The 14,948-nt window shown below is 38.6% G+C and overlaps 3 protein-coding genes across 3 annotated transcripts; all 3 read right to left on the bottom strand.

Annotated features, from left to right (window-relative positions):
* Positions 1-673: 673 nt before the first annotated feature.
* LOC125192653 (putative GPI-anchor transamidase) lies at positions 674-4,733 on the bottom strand. The gene is made up of 11 exons (XM_048090275.1): positions 4,525-4,733; positions 4,068-4,109; positions 3,799-3,943; positions 3,286-3,515; positions 3,096-3,153; positions 2,844-2,921; positions 2,602-2,690; positions 2,396-2,477; positions 1,861-2,049; positions 1,607-1,755; positions 674-1,049 (listed from the first exon to the last, which is right to left on the bottom strand). Exons 1-10 carry the CDS (start codon positions 4,671-4,673, stop codon positions 1,609-1,611), a joined length of 1,209 nt encoding a protein of 402 aa, XP_047946232.1. The 5' UTR covers positions 4,674-4,733; the 3' UTR covers positions 674-1,049; positions 1,607-1,608.
* A 975-nt stretch (positions 4,734-5,708) lies between these two features.
* On the bottom strand, positions 5,709-7,109 carry LOC125197252 (tubulin-folding cofactor C). Its single transcript, XM_048095975.1, has one exon. It carries the CDS (start codon positions 7,004-7,006, stop codon positions 5,978-5,980), a length of 1,029 nt encoding a protein of 342 aa, XP_047951932.1. The 5' UTR covers positions 7,007-7,109; the 3' UTR covers positions 5,709-5,977.
* An 850-nt stretch (positions 7,110-7,959) lies between these two features.
* Positions 7,960-14,463, bottom strand: LOC125195785 (probable LRR receptor-like serine/threonine-protein kinase At1g07650). Its single transcript, XM_048094015.1, has 24 exons — positions 14,071-14,463; positions 13,820-13,994; positions 12,995-13,066; positions 12,778-12,846; positions 12,612-12,683; positions 12,405-12,476; positions 12,229-12,300; positions 11,925-11,996; positions 11,754-11,825; positions 11,600-11,671; positions 11,448-11,519; positions 11,285-11,356; positions 11,110-11,175; positions 10,940-10,996; positions 10,814-10,852; positions 10,673-10,725; positions 10,215-10,606; positions 9,938-10,133; positions 9,715-9,858; positions 9,499-9,617; positions 9,211-9,421; positions 8,899-9,139; positions 8,672-8,822; positions 7,960-8,589 (listed from the first exon to the last, which is right to left on the bottom strand). Exons 1-24 carry the CDS (start codon positions 14,174-14,176, stop codon positions 8,245-8,247), a joined length of 3,012 nt encoding a protein of 1,003 aa, XP_047949972.1. The 5' UTR covers positions 14,177-14,463; the 3' UTR covers positions 7,960-8,244.
* Positions 14,464-14,948: the final 485 nt, after the last annotated feature.

The following is a 14,948-nucleotide window of genomic DNA, read 5'->3' as shown; positions in this document are numbered from 1 at the left end:
AAAAAAATCCGGGCTTCCACACACGAGCCACCGCCCCACTCTACTCCTCACTAATTTATTAAAAAAATACATTAAAAAATGTTAGTATGCCTTGAATCTATTATAGTTTGCCGCTTAGCCGAACGGTATGACATGTTTCTGTTTTAGGTCTTAATTTTGTATTGGGCTAGTTGTTGTTGTCCATCGCTAGATGTTGCTCTTGTACAGAAATTTAGAGATAGAGAAAATCGCGTTTATATAGTTTTTCAAAAATTTAAAAAAAAAAGAATTAAAAAAAAAATTAAAAAATAGCGCTGGCCGATCGGCACGCCACAATGGCGGCCAGCGCATCGCCATCGGCTAGCCCACGCCGAAATTTTGGCCGATTTCCCGCTGGCCTACTCCAATGGTTCGGCTAGCCAACCGGCTATCGACGCGAATCGGCTAGCCGACATTGGAGATGCTCTTAAAATAAGTAGGAGTACTATCCGCAGTTCAATTCTTATGGCTGTCCCAGTTCACACTTGTGTTTTATAAAAATATCCAGTATTGAATAAAAAATATTCTTTCAATTCATAATCCCACCAATCTTATATAGGTTGTCCTTGTCCCAACAAAATATAGCTCTTAATTTATTTTTCAATATTTTACCTGAGAACTCATCTCCTATTTCATTTCATCAAAATCCAATACATACGTGGACGGTGGAACACACTACACCAGATTTAAACACAATAACTCAACAGTTACAATGTACATATACATCAACAGTTTTGGATAACCATCAAATTTAAAATCCACAACTGCTCTTCTTCAGTATAAATGACTCTAACAAGTGGTGTTAGTATACAAACTTCACATAACTTTCTTTGAGTGTTAGAAGAAGAAGAAAGCAGCAGCTCTGATTCATATGCATGGCCATGATCCACAAGCCTTTAGCCAGCTTGACGACTCCAAACTCGGTGTCACTTTTCAAGAGTTGAATTCAGTTCTCCACTTGAACCTTGTTGAAAGCAATTTCTCGCAGCACCTGTTAGATCGTGTTTCTAGTTTTGCTCCTCTACACTACCCTGTATTTCCAATTATAGGAGGATCAAATTGCATATTGGAGTAATAAGACATCACTGAACTGAATTCAAGAAAGAGTAAGGGTGAGCAAATGAATTCAAGAACATTGAAAACCAACTAAAAAGGAAAGTGAGTCATCTTCATTGGGAAAAAGATTGGGACAGAGGGAGTATTTTTAGTATTTTTTCAAAGGCTGGAGAAAAAAATATAAATATAGGCCAAATTATACAAGCAGCACTTGTCTGTGAAAAAAAGGTATATGATGTACAGAGGCAACATAACAGAAATACCACACATGGAAAATGTACAAGTCAATCGTGTTAAATAAGAAGATAGAACAGGATTTATCAAGAATAATTATGGGAGTATAGCATCCAGAATCCTGATGAGACCACCGAGATTCATAACCAAGCTATGCTGTAACATTTGAGCAACAATCAACACGCTGAATAAAGCAAGCAGGACTTATGTCGAGCTTAGATGAGATATAAAAGTGGTGCAATATGGCATTCAAAGAAAATGTTCCCTGAACGGGTGGTCGGTATATGGTGTTTCTTACCTTCAGTGCGAAAGCCAAGATGAAAGGGCAACAATTGGGAACATCAATGCTACACCACAGTTAACTAAATTATCTATTTGTGTAATCTTTTCCATCCGGCCCAGAATTGTATTCCAAGTGTGTGTAAATGGGCAACCAACTTGTTTAGCCTGCAACACAAATCCCTCCTTTTCAGTAAAATTATGGTGGTAAAACAATAAGAGTAAAATTCAGCCTTCGTGCACCAGTAAGTATGTAGATTGTAGAGGTCTCACATTTAGTTTAGAGTCAGCCAATTCTTCTAGAATGTCTGAATCTTCTAATGCTCGTCGGTTACCCCCACCAGATTGATCCGAAGGCATCTCAGTTTTAGATTTCCTGTAGTATCGGTTTGAGAAGGCCCGATAAGGTGAATCCGTTTGGATGGTTTCCATGACAGAACCAAAGAAGTTGGTCACTGGTACCTACATCAGCAGGTGGGGCAAAAAAAGTTATTTGAATGTCTATAATAGCATTTTGACCACAAAGATACTTGTCCTCGTAGGCTGTCATGCATAATTCATCTAATTTTAGATAGTAAGAGGGTGGGGGCATATTCTGAAAAATCCAAATCAAGATTTATATACACCAAATCCTGCAAGTTCCTCTAAGGACTTTTATAATTTAAACTTGTAGATTAGAAAAAGGCCACCATAACAAATATACAGCATTCAACATGCACGTTAAATGAAGATGGAATAATATCACACTCGATGCTAGTAAAACCAAAAGAACAAACACATAGAAAACCAGTATCTATATTCTATATACCTCCTCCAATCGTCGTTGGTATAAATCAGTTCGATAATATGCAGTTGACATCAGTGTATTTGGATTGTACGAAGTGAAAAGACTGCAAAATGAAGTGGGTCAACCCAAAAGTTATTATCAGTAGTGGAGACATCATAGGCCAAACTGGAATTTCATCCTAAAGCAAAAAATCCAAAATAAGAAGGTCCTGCAAAATTGGTGTATACCTGCTCAATGAGGCATTGTCATACATATTTAACCTCTCAAAGAAGGCAAGAGTATAAAATGTAAATCGGTCTACAACAGATACACCAACCTGCAAGAAGAAACAGTATAAAAGTCAAAACCAATAAATCCTGAAGAAGGTACATTTACTACCCAAGGAATAAAAAGTAATAGCAATATAACATCTCCTAGAAATACCAATACCATCCCTTAAGCATGATGCCAGTAAAATATCAATACTTACGTCAGAGTCCAAGTGATGTGAATATGAATTCTCTCCTTTCTTGCTACTTCCAATAGCCAAAACACCAGGTGATTGTAGCTGCCGAACATTAAACAGACCCATTAGTATACGAACTACAACTAGGATAGCTAGAAAGTCGATGTTCACTCATAGTGCTTACAAAAAGAGATAAGTTGCAACACTCTATAGAAAACACACACACACACACACACACAAGATCAAAAGGCAACACTTTCCGAAACAATAACTCACCTGGGAAAATAGAGTGGCTGCCTGGCAAGTATCTACCATTATCAGCAGCTCTTTAAATCTGGAAGCCATAACAGAAACAAGCAGATGATTTATGCAACTCCATTTTCTCCAGTTCTTGGCCATGTTGTGAAAGCAAATAATTGGAATAAATGTGACTTAAATACTCCTTAGTTATATGATATCAGGATACCTGCGCTTTTCCTTCATTTGTTTCACTGCATCAGCTAAATCATGGCTTTGAAGCTCCTCTGAGTCTTGAAATTTTAGAAACTCATCCCCACCATGCCCAGTCATGTAAAGAAGTATATGACTTCCTTCATCACTTAGTAGTCGTTTTGACCTTGGAACTGCTGTTTCATGGCGCCCAGTCAATATTCGTAAAAAGTTTTCGACAGTCACTTCATAACCTCGGTAGTCTACCTAATATTTGCAAAACATTTTCAGAATAAGCAATCGTATCATTTTGCAGAGCGGAAAGATCGAAATGTTAAAGTGAAACAGTCTGTATTGCATACTCTTCTTATGACAGTGTTCATGGAAAAGCAAACAAGTTCTGCAATGCATAAATGAAAAATGAACGTTTATCTTTTAAGTTTCCCTGAAATGTCTTAGAGTTAATAACAATTCATGTCATAACATGTGACTGCTTCTTAGTCCCATAAAATAGAGTAGAAGGGTTTACACACTAAAAGTTTGAGCCCACCTCAACATTGTCTCCATACAAGTTGAGTCGGTGGTTTTCATTGTTGAAGACCTGGGCAGGATACTTGTTCCGAGCATTGCAAGCCATATCATCAGCCAGCATGAGAATTATCCTCTCATCTGGAATTCCTAATCGTTTCACCGTTCTAAACACGAAGAGTTTATAAGCCAAAATCATTTACTACTATATAATTTGTTTCCTAACACGTTAGTAGTAACAAATAAAAAACCAACACACACACATTGGGATGAAGAATAGATCCTGCTTACCTGTATAAGGATAAAGTATTGGCCATATGCCTATAATTAAACCTGAAAGATAAATTTTGGGAAAAATTGAATTAAATGCTGGTTACACGAACAAGCTGAAATAACAACAATGTAGAATCACTACTATAATAGTTCAACAGCATAGATAATAAATCTAGCATTCGATTTGCTTTACACTCAAAATTAAAAACAGTAATTCGGTCATACAGTAAACATTTATGGTTGCCACGAAGAAAGTCGTTGTCTTTTCTTATCAACTGATCTACCAACAACATGTTCCCTATCAAAAGATCATTCCTTTACGAATTTTTACAAAACAAACCATACAGTAAGAGCTCCAATAACTCGCCTACTATTTCTAAGGTTCCTTCATAACAAAATTCTCCAGAAATTTTCAGCAATTCAGCCAAAATCGAATAAATCGGGATAAAGGTGGAGTACAAGAAAAGTACAATACCAGAAGCGGGAGGTACAGACAAGAATAGCCCAATTGTTGGTGTGCATCGTGGTAGAAGAAGAACCGGACGCACTTGAGGCGATTGCATTGTAGAGGAAGAGTAGAAGGATCGAAATCGTCAAGGGCTTGAATTTGAATGATGTCGCCATTTGAGGTGCAGTTCGAAAAATATTTTCCGAAGCCTTGTATACGACTCCTATGTTCTTGTGTAATTAACCCTCTAAACCTATCATATTACACAGTACTTTTATACTCCGTCCACCATTAAATGTCTTATTTTTCCTTTTTCTCTTCCGTCCACTAATAAATTTCTCATTTTACTTTTAATATATTTAGTAAATGGACTTTACATATAAAATCAATATATAAAATAGGTCTCACATTCCAATAACTTTTCTACCAACTTTACTACTCGTTTAAAGTCAAACTCCTTTAAAGTCAAACAATTTCCGATCAAATATGAGACATTTAATGACAGGATACTCCTACTTGCAATTAAAAATATAAATTATTTTCACTTATTCGTCTCTTAAAATTAGATTATATTATAAAAAAATAGAATACCCTTCTTTTCTTTCACTTATTTATTTATTTTCTTTTGGGAGAAAAAATTACAACAAGTGGTACTTAGAAAGAGGTTGTAATTTCTACCCAAAAAAAATGAAAGAGGTGGTAATTTTCGAATGGAATTTATCTAAAACGTGATGGAGATTACTTTTTACCTCTACAAATGGCCGATTAAAAACATGTAACAAGGGGAAATCAAGTCGAAATTCATTAAGACCGAAACACGAACTGAAATTTATCTCAACTATTTATACAATTGATTAGTAGTAAAACACATGCTACTGCAGAATTGATGAATCTCAATCACTTGCTTGATTCACAAAGTTTCACACTCTATTGAGGAAGAATCGGAACTCAGGCCATTTGGACATGTTTTGCCGCACACAGTGGTAAACCTGGATGCTACAAGTGATGAGGTTACAAAACTCCACAAAATCTGGGAAGATACACATTAGAGGGATTTTCCACCATGCCCTCTTTATTTGATGTACAAAATCAGCGAACCACTGACAAATTGTAAGCCTACACGTATGGCTATATTTTGCCCAGAACCTGCCGATTGTCCTAATGAGTAATCAAATTTACTTGAGACATTGTTGGCTTCATAGATGGGGACAGGCAAAAATTCACATAGCGGTATAAATTAGGCCAGTTGGTAAAAAGTATCTTGAATGCAAAAATGGGAAGCACACAAACCTTGTTGCATAAAAATACAAGCTTCATCTTTTCTCACAAGATTGAAGACTGATCTGCGAATAAAATCAAATGGACACAGAAGTGCCTCTTTTAGATTAAAACTAAATGGGAGTGATTAAAAACACCAAACTCTCATCCACACAATACCCCACCAAAACGTAGAGAAATTATTGATTTTTTTTCTGTATTTTCAGGAAATGTTCACCATCCCCACTCGAGCATCTTCTGGCAAAACAGACCAATTTGGAGATTGCAGTGCCCTCAACCATCGAAAATCATCCACGTTCGCCCAATTCCCGGTCTCCTCGTCAAGATTTGCCTCTGCCAAATCCTCCTCTATCCCTCTGTAACTCAAGCAATACGGCGCGAACCTAACGCCATTACTGTCCTCGATTATAGGTCTGCTCCTCACCCGAAGATAGAAGCTGCAGTTCTTAGCATTATGAATCCTAATCTGATGCGAGGCCAGCACGAACACACACCCTTCCGCTCCCTCGATCAAAACCGAACCCATCACCGCCCCAACATACACCTTACACTTCACCACATTATCCACAAACAATGCCCTCAGACACCCCTTCAATCTCACCTCACAATCCCTCAAATTCGACAGCGTGAACTCCCCATTTCGGCCATCCACCTCGCCTCTCTTGAATTCCATCTCCAATTTCTCTTTATCCTTGTTCCTGAACCCGGGAGCACCGCTCGAATCCATAAACCCTAACTTTCCCAATTTGGGGATGATCTTACTGCCCTCCACTTCAGAAACGACTTCACCCTTCTGATCTGCGCTCTTCTTCGATGATTTATTCTTGAAGGAGAATTTCTTCTTCGGAGCGACGGCCGCGGAGGCGTCATCTAGGGTTTGCCTGAGTTGGGCGATGGCGGTGAGGGAATTGCGGACTTCGTAGGGCGGGAGCAAGTAGGAATGCTCCGCGACCAGCTTCTCGAGGGCAGAGATTTCGAGGGAGATAGCCTCAAGCTCGGCCTTTTCAGGCGGGTTGGGTTGCGTTCGGATCCGGGAGATTTGGGCGTCGATTGAGAGCTTCGATTGCGAGAACTGGGAGAGGAACGACTGTGTGGATCCGGATGAGTTGGAGTCGGGCTTTGCCGTGGCGCGGGACTGGTGGCGGTTCGCCAAACGCTCCAGCATCGCTGCGTGCTTCTGCTGGAGGGCGGCGGCGGCAGAATCATGCGACGGTTGCTCGTTGTCTTCCATTTCGCGTGCCGGAAACTAGTCCGCAGCTCTTGCCAAAAATTTGTTTTTTTTTTCCTTCTAAAATTGAACTCGAAATGTACCTATCAAATTATTTGCGCTTAATTGTTGTATTTGTGTATAATTCACTATAAAAATTTTAAGGGCATAAATAGAGGGTCATTAGAGTGCCACCATATTTCACAAGTGACAATCTACCATTAATCCTAGCCCTTGGATCTATAAGATGGATCTTAGGATTGAATTGATGAAATAGAGTTTGGATTGCAGTTTTATGTTTAGTCAATTGTCAAAAATTTAAATCAAAAATAAATTTGGTAATATTTAAACTGCAATATTTATAGAGTAATATTGCAATATGATAAAGTGAAAGACCATTACGAATTATCAGACACGTAACAACGCTATATTCATAGAGTAACACTACAATCGGGTAAGGTAAAAAACTTACGAATTTTGCACACGTAATACTGCAATATTCATAGAGTAAAACTACAATATTCATAAAGTGAGATTGCAAGCTGATAACTGACTGAAAATAAAGAATACCAATTTTGCAATTCAACGTTTTTATCTTCCAATTAAATTAAAATAGGCTGCCATGTGGCAGCTTAAAAAACACACGATCTTTAAATCTGACGGTCTAAATTAGTGACATGGTGTTACTATAAAAAGTACTATTATATCATATTAATACATCCCTATAAACAGATGCACACTACAGCCATACAAATAATAAATCAAATTATAAATCATACTAATGCTCAATCATAATCATAATCATAATCATAATTATATTCGAAGTGTGCCTCTATCACTCTTTGTTTATATTCGAAGTTTGCCTCTTTCACTCTTTGTGCGTCTTTTAATTATATTCGAAGTGTGACTCTTTGTGCTTCTTTTAATAATATTCGAAGTTATATTCGAAGTGTGCCTCTTTTAATGATGCACGTCCGGATAATCAAAATGGTAATGTACAAAAGCTACAAATTGTAATTTACAAAAATGTGCACAAGCAGCAAATATTGTGACTAGTCCTATTTGTGTTACTAGATGTTTCAACTATTGCACCAGTATAAAATAGTTAGTACTACTACTATGGAGTCAATACACTGTCGAATACATAAACCCAAGAAAGCAGACAAAACACAAGACATTCTAATTCTATATACACAGTTGGTTGGGAAAATTATAATACTAGTACTAATTACTAGGTGTAGCTGCTGCCTGCTGCATCATAATCAGCTTCCGGGATCCACAACTCTATCTTGATTTGAAAGGGAAGAATCAGAAGCATCTGTGGACATGCTAAGGCTCACACTAGGATGCTGCCAGAAGTGGTTTCTTATGGCCTTGTACTTGGAGTCTGCCGTCGAGAATCCCGGGTCGGACAGCAAATCCTGCACAGCTGTCCGACCCTCCAGCATGCTCACCACTTGCGACATGGTCGGCCTCAGGGTTGGGGCAGCGTTCGTGCACAGAAGAGCCACATTCAGCACCACCATTGCCTCTTCCGACGAGTATGCTGATCCCAAATCCGGGTCGACTAGCTCTAGTAGACTGCCCCTCTCTTGGAGAACATAAGCCTGATCCACAGAGTGATTGACTAAGGACGTTGTTTCGTTTTCTATGCAATCATTAAACATAGAAAAAAGATGGATGATATACCCAGTCAAGAAGGTATACGAAGTCTTCCTTGGGCCTGTAGTTGGTGTTGCTTTTACCACTGACTATTTCCAGCGCCACCACGCCGAAACTGTAGACGTCTGCCTTGTTCGTGAGGTAGCCACGCATCGCGTATTCTGGTGCCATGTAACCACTGCAATGTGCAAGCTCTCAGTATGCATAAAAGGAATCATACTATTAGAAGAACACATCAACATTCAAAAACTTACATAGTCCCAGCAATCCTCGTACTAATGTGAGTCTTATCATCCTCGTTCAGCTTTGCCAGCCCAAAATCAGATATCTTTGCGTTCAGATCCTTGTCCAGCAATACGTTGCTTGTTTTGATGTCGCGGTGGACTATCTTCACCATTGAGTCCTCGTGCAGATAAGCCAAACCTCTAGCTATGCCGAGGCAGATTTTCCTCCTTGTGGGCCAATCCAGCAGGTGCTTCTGAGCCGCGCCCTTCCCTGTAAGAAACGAGGATGAGGAGTTTGTCCGGTCGCATCATAATCTTGGTTGATTGGAAGACGAGGCTCACCAAAAAGAGCACGAGAGACGCAGTTGTTTTCCATGTACTCATACACCAGCATCAGGTGATTCCCTTCGACACAGCAACCGTAAAGCTTCACGAGATTCGGATGCTGCAACGCAGATATCATTCCTATCTCGTTAACGAATTCCCGCGTTCCCTGTTTGGACTTTGAGGATAGCTGCTTTACAGCAATTATGGTTCCATCTGACAGCAGCCCCTGTCGAGGAGAGGAGGAGCTGGTTTATGTTTCAGACGAAACGAGAGATCACAGTGAATGCTGGAAAATAAGAGTACCTTGAAAACGGAACCAAAACCGCCCTCGCCAATCTTGTTGGCTGGATCAAAGTTATTTGTCGCGGATTTGATCTGTCGTAGTGTGAAGATACCAGTTTGTAGATCGAGGCCTCTAAGCTCTTCTCATGAAGCAATAATAAGTTCGACTTAACTCACATGTTTCACATTAAAAGAAGTGAAATTATGTAGTCCAGTTTTTTAAGAAAACAATACTACCTTTATCTGTAGTGGATTTGCCTCCTAAATAGCCTTTCTTGTGCAAGAAGCCTAGAACCAAAGCTAGAAGGCAAACACTTCCAGCAATTGTTCCAGCCAACAAAGTTGAACTGATCCTTTTGTGATGAACCGGGGGTCTGAAGTCTGCAGCAAAATAAGAGATCAACATCCTCTAATTCGGTTCCTTTAGTAGACGCTGTTGACATAAGAGTCGATAACATACTAGGATCGACTGATATGGCTGATATCAGAGGGCCATAAGTTCCTCGAAAGGGGATGCCTGTAGTCCCTCTTCCTGCCCAGTAAAGATGGATTTTGAGAGTGTGGCTCGTCACAGAGACGGTGAAATTTTTTATAATGGGCTTTCCTGGTCCACCAGCCGCCTCTGCAATGTTAAAATCCTTCAAAACCAGCTTCCCCTGCATTCATTCGTGGTGGTGCATATTCATAAAACTTCCATCTTTGTAAAGATAATGTCAATGCCATATATATGCACTTACCTGCAAGTACACATCAAATATCCTCCTCCCAAGGCTGTTGAATGAAGTGTCGTTTGTAAAAGCAATCTCCGCGAAATGGAGTGTCACTGTGTAGTTCCCGTTCAGGAGGCAAAGGCCATAGTAGGTCAGGGAGAGGGGAGATACGCGTGCAGTTGTGTAAAGCTCTGATACTGGCGGGGCGGTGTTGTAAAGCGTGGAAACATTCGTGACAACATAGTTATCAGAGTCGAGATCATCATCCATGAAGTTCCCCGTGCTGCTAAACGCCCAGTTCTGCGCCTGCCCCATGTAGAACATTGAAGCACCTCTAGCTTCCGAATCAGCTTTGTATGTGGTGCCATTTGCAATATCTACATCCTTGCCACCACAATTGATGCGCAACGAGTAATTCTCTGTAGGTCGATAGATTCATATGATTAACTATAGCTCTCATATAGTCGAGAAAAAAAAATACTTGCCTTGATTTTTTGTATCAGAACAAGGAAACTCTTGCTTCATACATGGATGCACACTGCAAAGGTATAAAAATCGAGATTATTGACATGGTTCTGGAAAGCTATTGGTTTTTAAAAGATTTGATAAAAACAGATGCAGCTTACAATTTATCAGAGTGTGTTGACAGGCTCTCCACCAGGTTTCTGATGTAAATTAGCAGAAGATGTTAGGATGTCATGCAAAACAAAAATCATAGAAAGATCAAGAAGGAATTTGATGAAGATACTCACACACTCCCTCTCGGGCATTCGATTGGTCCAGATGTGAAATTATTATACGAGAGATCACTGCACGTGAAATAGCTTGATTAGTATGAGAAGCAATGTAACTAATGTAGCAATATGAGAAAGTAGATAGCAACTGAAATGAAACAAATGTGCACTTGATGTGAAGCACTCACGCATTCTTGTTTCTCTGTAAAATCCAATCTGGAATTCGTCCTGTGAGTCTATTTCTCGTCAGGAACCTAGCAAAACAAATGGGGATGGTTGAGCCTCAATTTGCCCGTGAAGTAAGGAATAAAGGGTGCATCAGTCGAAATAGAAAAGAACTCAAAAAGAATAAGAAGTACTTACATAAAATCAATTTTTGTAAGCTGATCAAATGATTCAGGAATTTCTCCAGTCAAATCATTGAAACTGAGGTCCCTGCGTTGCCAAACGCAATACAATATTTCAGTTCATAACAACGAGAAGAGTCGATCAGGCAGCAAGATATGCTTATAGTAGTAATACTCACAGATTTTTCAATTTTTCCATGGTTCCAATATATGGAGGGATCTCTCCATGTAACAAGCAACTTCTGAGTATCCTATATAGAAGAATCGAGTTGAGTGATCGTAGATCAAAGCACAATATCATCAAGATTGAGGGGAAATGTTTAAAACTCACAGCACTTTCATGGATTTCATTTTGCTTAGTTGGGGAAAAGTTGATTCCCCACCTGTTAAATCACTAATCCTCCTGAAAGTCGAAAAATGAAGGGAAAGATTAATGCACTCATACATGAAGAAAGAATTGAGTGAAACAATGTTTAGTCACTCACAAGTCACTTAAGCTCGTTAGGGAAGATATGGAAGAAGGAATCGGGCCCTCGAGAGAGCAACCTTGCATGTGCCTGCAAAAGTTAACCACGGAGATCTTGCTCTTTTACATTTCTTCAAAGTTAACTATCATGCAATTCAGAACTAGGAAAGTAGCTACTGCAGCAACTTACAGCTTTTGAACATCTTTCCAGCTGTTGATATACTCGGGGATCTTTCCTGTGAAGTTATTGTCACTAATCCTCCTAAAATAAGGCATCGACACTCGTCACACTCAGAAACAACTATATTTAAAAGAATCGAACAAGCCAACTTTGAATAACTGTATATAAATGCTGAAATTTAACGAATAGAAATGTACCATTGCCAATAACTAACTGTTAAAGTAGAATCACAGGACTTTTTCATTCACTAAACGCAAGTGCTATTGTTCAGCTCAAACCAAAGGAAATTTGAAAACAATATAAGTGGACTCACATGTCAAGTAGTGAGGTCAGTTTGGCCAATGCCGTTGGTAAAGCTCCTGTGAATGCATTTGAAGATAACACACTGAAAAAAGAGGCGTAAATATAAGCAGAACAACTAACTAAAATATGGAAGCTGGAAGCAGATATCAGTTAGTGGAATCCAAAACGAGTGAAAAAAAGGCTTACAGCTTTTGTAAATTGACCAATTGTCCAATATCTGAAGGAACGGGTCCAGAAAGCTGGTTCCCTTCAAGACTCCTGCGCATGAAATCCTCAAGATCAGTTTGAAACAGATTTTAATGAAAAATGTTAATGTAAACGAAAACACCATAGCAATTCAAGAATTACTGGAAGATCTTAGGGAAAATATATTAGAAGAGAATCGTGTCATACAGGTTGACGAGGGAGGTCATCTTGGTAATAACCTTTGGAAATGGACCAGACAATCTATTTCCCATAAAGGAGCTGCAAATTCGAACCAAAAAATTAAGCATATACGAATACGAGATACATTTTCCTAAGAGTTGAAGTATTATCAAAGAGGAGCCGGGAGAGTTACAGATCAGCCAAGGTCAATGTTGCCCACTGAGAAGGTATGGAGCCATTGAAGTAATTCCTACTAAGATCCCTGCACAATAAAAGAAGGAAAGATTTTAGTCGAGAAGTAACCCCATCACTAATTAAAGCAACAAGTTGAATTAGGAATTTTTTTCAAGCATACACAGATCAAAATGCAGTTCTAGACTAGTTGGATGTGAGCTAGTGATGAAACTCACAAGCGTTTAAGATGGTGAAACTTGAAAAACTCTGATGGCACACCTCCTGTTAAATTCTGTGCTTTCAAAGCTCTGCAGCAGCATAGCACAGCAAAATAAGAATTTTTTATGAACCAACATACAATGCAGAATCAGCAGAAATCATTATGTACTATGCATGATATGGCAGTTTTTAAAACTAGAAAACCATTGTTAGTTGATAAGCATTTTAATTCTTTGTCCCATCAAATCTATCTCCTATATCAGCATTGAATTTTCAAGAACTTGCAAACCAAATAGCAAGATCATTTTTTTTCACTATCAAAGTTTCATAATTTTGACACCAAGCAGCCAATCAAAACTCCCCAGTTTTCATCAGTTTCAAGTTACATTCACTTGGTCAACAACTCAGTCCACACTACACAGACACACTCAATAAACTCCACGCTGCTTTAGAAAATAAAAAATACAGTAAAACATGTTTTACATTCATTAAATGGAAATGGACCCTCAGCCCACCAATGACAGCTGGATAAGTAAGTAAACAGTAAGAAAGTCAACTGCCGACTCATCAGGCGTTGACTGACACTTTTTCGGTCAACACGTTTTTCTATGACCTCCCCTAGATCTCCTGCGGTGTAATACTTTCACACACTCTCACAAACACACACACAGATTGCATTTGTAAATTTGTATTGTATGCATGAAAATTCAAACAACTAACAAGAAAAATTTCCATGTATATAGCTCCTTCTCCAACCACAGAGACAGACAGTCCCCAATAGTTAACAAGCAGATGTAAAAAAGCAAACTTGAGAGAGAGAGAGAGAGAGAAAGAGAGAATACATGCTAACAATATGGCAAGTAGACATCTGATGAAAAGAGCAATCACAAGTGACAGAGCTCTCAAAGCCTTTCACTGTGACAGGCATACTCCAATTCCCTTCTCCACTGCAGGGATCTGTGCTGAAGTCCCAGTCTTTTTTCCCCAATCTTTTCGCTATCTCTTTCAAAGCCCTCACTGCAATCCAATAAACCACTCAAAAAATACTAAATTTTTTTCTGGGCTCCCCCAAAATCGTGTTGGTTGAGATTACCTTCATTTTGGTGGAGCTGCTGCTTGGGTGCTGAGCTGCACAAAGTGGTGGAGGCAAAGGCAATCAAGATGAAGCAGAAAAGTTTGAAATATCTGGTTTTCCCCATTATTACGAAGTGAGTAGCAATAAAAATCTAATCTGCATGGAATAGTGAAGCTTCAGCTTCCGTTACTAACTAGAAACTCAACCAATAGTGGAATTGAAGGAGTAATTTAATACATGTAAGACGCATCTATATATAGACAGAGAGAGGCAATTGAATTGCGCCGGGAGAGAGAAAGAGAGGTGTAGAATAGAAAGCAGTGATGGTGGTGTTGGATTGGAATTTTATATTGTCAGCTAGCTCTTGCATTTCTACTTTTTAATACTCCATTTGTCTTCATCGAAGAATTCTCTTTGTTCCATCACAATCAACCCGACCGTATGTGTATGGCTTTATTTTAGGGAGGGTGGAGGTCACTGTTCCAAGCCTCAAATAACATTAGATTACATTTAAGCATCGGGTTTAAGTAAAGTTGAAGTATGATTTAAATTAGTAATGAATCTTTTAAGATACTGCATCGTATAAATACTTTGAGATACGAGTATAAAAAGGTGGAAATTCATTAAATAAAGTAGAGATGATTAATCAGTTATCAATTTCGGTTAGTGGTAATGAAATATTCAAATATCAATATTAACCGACGACCAATATAAATATCAATATCAATATCAATATGCTAATAAATGAAAAAATAGATAAATAATAAATAAACAAATATAATATTTGTAAATTTTTTATTGGAAATACATATAGCAAAGTTAATGCATTCCCCTAACATTGCTTGCAATTATTCTGCGAGATTTGATTTGGATAAACTCGTACTCTATATCTATAT

This window comes from Salvia hispanica, chromosome 6, assembly GCF_023119035.1.
Source record: "Salvia hispanica cultivar TCC Black 2014 chromosome 6, UniMelb_Shisp_WGS_1.0, whole genome shotgun sequence".
Classification (NCBI taxonomy): domain Eukaryota; kingdom Viridiplantae; phylum Streptophyta; class Magnoliopsida; order Lamiales; family Lamiaceae; genus Salvia; species Salvia hispanica.
Note: the sequence above shows the minus strand (reverse complement) of the source record. Positions and strands in the feature narration are given on the sequence as shown.

Coding starts and splice junctions, on each gene's coding strand:
- LOC125192653 (XM_048090275.1), bottom strand. CDS start 4,673: ATGGCGACATCATTCAAATTCAAGCCCTTGACGATTTCGATCCTTCTA. Junction 4,110..4,524: donor GTCTGTACCTCCCGCTTCTG/GTATTGTACTTT, acceptor TTTATCTTTCAG/GTTTAATTATAGGCATATGG. Junction 2,922..3,095: donor CAGCCACTCTATTTTCCCAG/GTGAGTTATTGT, acceptor AATGTTCGGCAG/CTACAATCACCTGGTGTTTT.
- LOC125197252 (XM_048095975.1), bottom strand. CDS start 7,006: ATGGAAGACAACGAGCAACCGTCGCATGATTCTGCCGCCGCCGCCCTC.
- LOC125195785 (XM_048094015.1), bottom strand. CDS start 14,176: ATGGGGAAAACCAGATATTTCAAACTTTTCTGCTTCATCTTGATTGCC. Junction 10,853..10,939: donor GAATGCCCGAGAGGGAGTGT/GTGAGTATCTTC, acceptor AATTTACATCAG/AAACCTGGTGGAGAGCCTGT. Junction 10,726..10,813: donor TCAACACACTCTGATAAATT/GTAAGCTGCATC, acceptor ATACCTTTGCAG/TGTGCATCCATGTATGAAGC.